At 44.8% G+C, this 8072-nt stretch overlaps 1 protein-coding gene across 1 annotated transcript; it reads right to left on the reverse strand.

Moving 5' to 3' along the window:
* Nucleotides 1–5908: 5908 nt before the first annotated feature.
* Nucleotides 5909–6799, reverse strand: LOC131875975 (pentatricopeptide repeat-containing protein At3g26782, mitochondrial-like). Its single transcript, XM_059220725.1, has one exon. It carries the CDS (start codon nt 6797–6799, stop codon nt 5909–5911), a length of 891 nt encoding a protein of 296 aa, XP_059076708.1.
* Nucleotides 6800–8072: the final 1273 nt, after the last annotated feature.

An 8072-nucleotide genomic window follows, 5' to 3' on the forward strand; every position in this document is an offset into this window, starting at 1 on the left:
ATATCCACATCTCTGTGTAAAGGAAAATTCACCTCACATTTAGCTTCCACCATCTCCCGAATCATAACCATGGTTCTATTCTAAACTTGATGCACTAACAGTCTGGCCTCACGAAAGATCCTTATGTTTCTCTCAAGCCAAATTTGCCAGAGTATGAAGATGGGCCCAATATACCAGACCGTCTGGAGGAAGGAGGACAAGATAGGAGGTCTGCCCAAACTGCTCCAGAATTCCACTAAAGAATCAACGTGAACACACAGACACTTCCACACCCCCCACCAGTAGTGCCAAATAAGTATAGAGAAGGGGCATCTGAAGAAGAGATGTGATGAGTCTTCCTCCCCATTACCACACAAAGCACAAATAGAAGGCCCCAAGAATCCCTACTTGTGAAAATTTTCCCAAGTTAGGCATCTACTCAAGGTCAGAGTCCAAGCGAAGCAGGTGCACTTCGACCAAGAAAAACTGTTCCAAACCTGTTTCCACCAGTGCACCTCTCTTCCCTCCAATCTACGATTCAAAATTTCCTGGCACCAACTAGCTACAGTAAAGATGCCCTTAGGATTCGGAGACCAGGCAAGTCCATCCCTACCCTTGAGGGCACACTACAGTGTCTACTCGCCAGAATGACTTGTAGCTCAGCACACTCTTCCTCCATCCCAACAACCAGCCACTCACTAGGAGCCTTCCATCTCTCCAACTCCAACCACCCACACCGGTAAACAGCCTTGAAGTCACTCACCCTTGACCACCCTGCCTCCAAAAATCTCTAGCTAAGGTTCCCAAGATTAGGAAACTGAAAAAGGATGGGGGGGTACCCATCCCAAGAGTTGTTCCAGAAAAGGACCTCTTCCCCCCTCCTGTAGATCCAAAAGAGTCCCTTCTTAATTAGAGATGCCCCCTTCTTGAGAGTATACCAAATCGTTGAACCTTTTCCCTTAAGCGGATATCTTAGAACCTCCTATACTGGGATCCTCTGTATATATTTGTAGGCCAAAAGCTTAGCCCAACCACGATCCTGCTCGACACACCACCTCCAATACAATTTAGCCACCAGAGCCTCCCCGAATAAAATAGCCTGCCTTAAACCAAGCCCCCTCTAACTGCTTCGGGCTACACACCAAGTCCCAATTGACTAAACTCCATTTGGAGGAGGATAGATTGCCTGCCCATAAGAATTGCCTTGCCAAAGAGTCCAAACCCTTCAAGAACCACATAGGAGCCACTCGAAGCATACAGTGACAAATCGGAAGAGCTTGAACCACCGACTGAATTAGTTGCACCCTCCCAGCGAAAGATAACCATCTGTGAGTCCAATGTTCCACCTTCGAGTGAAAATTATCCAAGATACCCTGACATGACTCCCAGGGAGGATTACTAGGAGAGATAGGAATACCTAGGTAAGTCAAAGGCAAAGTGCCCACTTGGAACCTCAAGATAAGAGCAATCCTCCTTTGTATAGCTCCAGGAGTGTTGAAGAAAAGGATAGAAGACTTATCTTCATTGATCAACTGACCCGAGGCCGCCAGATAAACATCCAAAACCTTCCGCAGATTAGTAGCTTCTCTGATCCGAGCAAGCCCCATCAAGGTCGTGTCATCAACAAACTGCAAATGAGACTGAGACTGCAAGTCATTACCCCAACTCCACCCTCGAATACTACCCAGACCCACAATTATGCTTGATCAGCCTCCCCAGACCCTTAGCCAGGAGAATGAATAAGTAAGGGGAGAGGGGGTCCCCCTGGCGGAGGCCCCTAGACGCACCAAACAACTTAGTGTGATCACTATTGATTAGCACTGAGAAAGATGTGGACGTAACACAACTCATAACACATTGGATCCAATCCTCAGCAAAGCCAAAAGCCCTAAGGATCTTCTGGAGGAAGGACCAATGAACTCTATCGTAAGCCTTAGCCATATCCAACTTGATAAACATAGCTTTTTCCTTGGAGGATGCCATAGAATGAATGGTCTCTGTAGCAATGACCACGTCATCCAAAATTTGACGCCCTTCCACAAACCCGCTCTGCTCCTCTGAGATAATAGCCCCCAGACACTTCTTCAGCCTCTCTGCTATCAGCTTAGAAATGATCTTGTAAATCACATTACAGAGAGATATAGGGCGGAATTGGCCTAACCTATCAGCTCCATCACACTTAGGGATTAGTGCAATGAAGGTCGCATTCAAGGCCCAAAGCATCTGTTTGTTCCTCTAGGACTCTTGGACTACCTCCAGTAAGTCCAATTTGATGATATCCCAAAACTCTTGGAAGAATTCAACCGGGAATCCATCTGGTCCAGGAGCTTTTCCTTTCCTAATGTGAAAAACAATTCTCTCGAGTTCTTCCAATGAAATGGGACCTATAAGCTGCTCATTCATCTCCCTAGTAACGATAGGAGGAATGCAAGCAAGAACCTGGTTCTCCTCCACCTACCCCCCTTGAGAATCCTCACTGAAGAGGGATCGGAAATACTGAAGAGCCTCCCTAGAAATCTCTTGCAAAGATAATAACATCTCACCTCTATCATTGACCAAAGCAAAAATGGAGTTTCCATGGCATCTCACATTCACAGAATTGAAAAAGAAAGCAGTGTTCTTATCGCTCGCTTGAAGCCAATCATTACAAGCTCTCTGCTTCCAGTAAATTTCTTCCCTAAGTTCCCATTCCTCTAAAACCTTGAGAGCCCTGACCTCCTCCCTAAGCAAGGCTTCAGACAAACCCTGCTCTCTGATTTCATTGGTGATGCCATTTAACACTATTTGGGCAGCTTTCTTAGCATGAAAAATCTTCCCGAAACCCTGCCTATTCCACTGTTTAAGCTTAAACTTAACAAACTGCAACTACTTGGAAAAAGTATACATAGCAGTGCCAAAGACCGGTCTCCCCTTCCTCCACCACTGCTCAACAAGAGCGTGCAGAGCAGGATCTCGTAACCACATAAGTTGGAATTTGAAGGAAGAAGAGTGAGCAACCCGGGCAGAAGAAGAGACCAGCTTGATAGGCCAGTGGTCAAACCCTCTCTAGTCGAGAATCTCAGAACTTGTGGACCACCCCCCACCAACCCAAGAACTGGAAACCAGAAATCTATCCAACCTCTCAGCAATCCAATACTCCCCCACTCTTCTATTGTTCCAAGTGAACAAACCATTGCCAGGCTTAATGTCAACCAGATGCAACAAAGATATACTATCCTGAAAGAGAAAAGAAGAAGGATCCAACCACATGACACCTTCCTTCTTCTCACTCAACTCAGTGATAGCATTGAAGTCTCCCGCCATAATCCAAGGATGAAAAGAGACCAGCCTTCGCATACAAGAAATATGTGACCATAAGTTTTGCTTGCCTTGAAAATCGGTGGGCTGTTGTTCAAGCCCCTCACATTCCAAGAAAGCACAATCATTTAGGAGGATTCGAAAAGTGATAATCCAAAGTCTTTACACACCCTGACTCAACCAAATTCTCTCCCATCAATTTGATTTTATCCAAATCCTTCTTTCTGTCAACCTTTGAGTTTTTCTCCGAAGCACTTTTCTTAATATCTTTCTGATGAAGACCCAAGTGCACTGAAGACTTATTAGTTTTAGCTCTAGTTGGTTCCAATTTTAGAGCTATTGGGGAACCCTCCCCCCCAACCAAATTCATCTCCGAAACATGAGTAAGTCCCACCTCGGCCCCTCCTGTCTGCTCCATCTCCATTTGTTGGCTTCCAATCACTAGCCAGGCCTAAGTAAAACCTCCATAACTCTTTCCGGACCCACCCCCCCCCCTAAAGCACCTTGGTCCAAAGAGGTTAACCCTGGATTCACTTCCTATTGACTGAGGTCATCCAATGCTTCAAATCTGTTAAAGGTATCCTCCTCATGTCTCTCCTGAAGGGACCTCTTCTGGCCACGATTTATGTTCCTTGTCTTAACTGAAACAAAACCATCAGCACCCACAACCTCGGCCGACATAGCAGCTTTTTCTTTATCAACCCTATCTTGACTCTGGGCCGGTTGTTGAGGTTGGCGCACCACTGGTTTATATCTGGGGCACTTACGCTGTAAATGACCATACTCATGACACAGACGACAACGGAAGGGTAAAGTCTCATAGTCTAACTGCTGAACCCATGAGTAAGAACCCACACACATATCTATAACATCTGGCAAAGGTTTACTAAGATCAATTTCAACACAGATGCGCACAAAGGTCATTACCTTTCTCCCTAGGGTTTGCGTTGAAGATCCCACTGGCTTCCCAAGCAGTGCGGCCAGCATCCGTAACACATCCTCCCGACAGCACTCCACTAGAAAGCATGGTAAACAAACCCACATAGGAACCCTATTTGGGAGCTCCTCCGAAGGGTTAAACCCCGCATGCTAAGGTTTGATGAACAACCCCACCTGGTTGAAAAAATACAGGCCTCCTTCAAAAACCCTATTGCGATCCTCCATGGAGTTGAAAGTAACCATGAAATAGTTGTTTACCAGCAGCATAATCTCCATTTCCCCATCCGGTGCCCAAGTCCTCTGTGCCCAGTTTTCCAGAACAGCAAGGAGACCCTCATTCCCAAAAATTTGCAATATAACGAGTGTTTTGAAAAGTACTCAAAGTCTTCAGCTATCATCTTAGGAGGAATGACTAGCTTCGGCCTTTCACTGCATCTCTCCAAACAACCATTAATCTTCATAAGGCGAGAACTACCAGCACTCCCAGACCTCGGTTCTGATGAGAAAAGATTATTGGTAAATGTCTTCACACTCTGAAGTGGGGGTTTTGATCCCACCGCAGCTCAGAAGTCCATAGCAGGAGCCACCTGCGAGGCCTTACCACCAATACCCGACATCGAAACGCAAAAATAATTAGAAGGTAACAAAAGACAGCCAAGGACCCCAACTCAAAGGGCCCCTTAAGAAAGTGCGGCCCCCAAGACGCCACCCCTCCCAAGCTCCTTCGAAGGAAGAGGCCCATCGAATCCCCCAACCCCACGGGTGACCCACGGGAGACCCACGACCCGCAGCAGTCCGGAGCCCTTCTCTCGCACAGCCCAAACACCACACGACAACCACCGCAACTACCCACACACCCGCGGTCGAACCCTACCCTCTGCTCTCCCCCGGCTCCCTACACTACCCTCCCTCGCCGCACCTGCACAGACGCCACCCACGAGCTAAGGCCTCGAAACCCTAACTCGGCCACTCGCGAACCCCTGCACGCACACCATCCTGCTTTGTTTCTTCTACAAGACTAACATTTATGATTTTAAAAAAAATATTGCAAAGGATGATGTTAGCTTAGTATCGCATGCCCACACCATCCAAAACCCTTCATTGTTACACGTAGAAAGGGTACTGAAAGATATCTCAGAAGGGTCGATCTATAAATTATCATTGCAAGTGCACAATGGACATTGAGAGACTTTCTCCGAGAAGTCATCTAAGGTAGACACGCAATACAAAACTAAAATTGCTTAAACGTTGAACTTGGGAATAAAACGAATGTAGAAACAAGCAATTCAAACCTTGAACTTGGGCGATAAAAAGTCGACGAAGCAGCTGTTCACAGATATGGAAAGGAGACTAAACAAACTTGAGGGCACTTCAAGCTGCAATTATCCGGCTCTTATCGCACTCATTTTTTTAATTTTAAAACCATTAATATGTTCACCAGTTTCAAAAATTACTGCAATTACTAAAAAAACAAGAAGAATCTGCAATGCCTTACTAGGTCATGGTGGTGTGAGGTCGTGGGTGGCGGAGCATACCTACAAGAGATGCTCGTAATAGAGTTGGTTGTGCAAGAACAGATGCTCGTAACGGTTCTGCAAGAATACATGCACGAGGATATACTAGTAATGGTTCCTTATTCATTAGTTCATCGTCAGTTATTCAATCATCAAATTATTCTTCAAATGGCTTTTTGTTACCCAGGTTTTAGCTTCCATCGTAGATCGCCTTTGTCGCTCAACAATTTTGGAGATAAACTTGGTGGCATGGTTGCAATCGCCACAAATGCGAAGATTCGTTGCGATAGGATAGATGTACCAGGGCATTTAATATTTATAAACCCAAAAGCAGTGGCCACCTTCTCTCTATGACTACATAGGATATACTTCTTTTCTTCCTCCTCCACATCAAATGTGTTGAGCACATATCCTGCCTCTTTCATTTTACTGGCCAAATCCTCTAAACTATTATAAATGTCTGCTGATTGTGGATGTGCTCTGTCCGCCACAAGGAGTACACGAACCTTGTTCTTGATCTCAATCCGGGCATATCTAGGCATCCTTATCACCCCGTTGTCTTTCATTATTTCTCTTACCTTTGCTACACCATCCCACCTTCCAGCTGCGGCATAGATGTTTGACATCAGAACATAATATCCAGCCTTTTTGGGTTTCAGGTCATAAAAATGTTCTGCTACAAGTTCTCCCAACTGTATATTTTGATGAATTTTAAAGGCACCAAGCAAGACACCCCACACATCATCATTCGGTTTTAGTCGCATCTTGCCAATGAAATCATATGCCTCGTCCAAGTGCCCTTCCCGACCAAGAAGATCTACAATGCATGCATAGTGCTCCCACCAAGGTAGAATGCAATAATCTCGTTTCATCCTATCAAAGTAATGCCGACCTTTTGCTATCATGCCTGCACGACTGCAAGCAGCTAGAACAGGGATAAAGGTGATACTGTCCGGCTTATATCCTAGTTCAAGCATTCGATCGAAAAGCGTGTGTGCCTTATCAGCATACCCATTTATGCTATAGCTAGAAATCATTGCAGTCCACAAGGCCGGATCTTTATGTGCCATTGTGTTAAACGAACTACATGTCTATCAGGGCACTGACAACGAAACAATCTGGTTCAAACCCATTTCTTATAGCAGAATTATGTACCTTCTCACCTTGTTAAAGAGGTACTCGGCGGGTGCAAGCTAGAAGAACACTTAATGATAGTAACAGCATTTGGTTTGACACCTGCCAGCTGCATTTTGTCAAACAACTTTAAGGCCTCCCCACTCTGTCCATTCCGGACATATCCTACGATCATTTAAGTCCATGATACTACATCTTTTTTAACCATTCGGTCAAACAATTTGAGCGCGCACTCAACAATGCCGCAGTAGCATACATTGCTACAAGTGCATTCCCCACTTGCAAATCCAAATGGAGTCCACTACTAATTATGCAAGCATGAATCTCCTTACCCTGATTGACATCTGATAGATTGGAAGAAGGCTTATGAATGTCACTGCATCCGGTTCAATCCTCGTCTTCATTTGTAAGTATAAATTCAAAGCCTTGGCTCCGTCGCCATTATGCACATACCCTCAAATCATAGAGTTCCAAGACACCTCAGCTCTTTCGGGCGGACACATTTTGTCAAACAGTTTGCGTGCATTTCTCACACGCCTGCATTTCGCATGCATCGTAATAAAGACAAACGCTTTGAACGGATGGGATTCCAATCCAGATGTTATTGCAGGAACATGAAATTCCCTGCCTCTCTGCAGAGAAGACATTGCAGCGCATGCTTTGAGAACGTAGGGGAATGTAAGATGTTCCACTGAAGATGAGTTGTGAACCAATTCAGTGATGAATGAAACCATTAATTCTTGGGAATATCCAGGGGTTTGTGTATTTGATCTGAAATCCAAATTCCAAGATCCCTGCCATCAGCCATATTCATCCAAAACAAAATAGAATAAAGATAAGAGACAGAAGTAATTACTTCTTGAGAAATTCACGAGTGTGATGGAGACACGAATCACTTACTATACGTAACCCTAAAACTGAGCCAAACAAATAGCTCCTCTGCTCTACTCTGGAGAGTTGAATATGGAGAAATAAGAAGAATCATGTAGAAGACATGAAAAAAACAGGAACAAAAACAGTTAAGTTAAGCGAGAACTTACATATTCCTTCTTGGCTCTTATGCTCATCATGCACGAACGGATTGAATAGATATTTTGTTCGGTACATGCATTTATAATTTCTCGATCATTAAGTCGAGAAGCATGCATTAAAATTCCATTGTCAAACTTAGCCCTTTCGTCCATCTACCCCCACCTGGTCAGCCCATAT

The sequence above is a fragment of the Cryptomeria japonica genome, chromosome 5 (assembly GCF_030272615.1).
Source record: "Cryptomeria japonica chromosome 5, Sugi_1.0, whole genome shotgun sequence".
Lineage (NCBI taxonomy): Eukaryota > Viridiplantae > Streptophyta > Pinopsida > Cupressales > Cupressaceae > Cryptomeria > Cryptomeria japonica.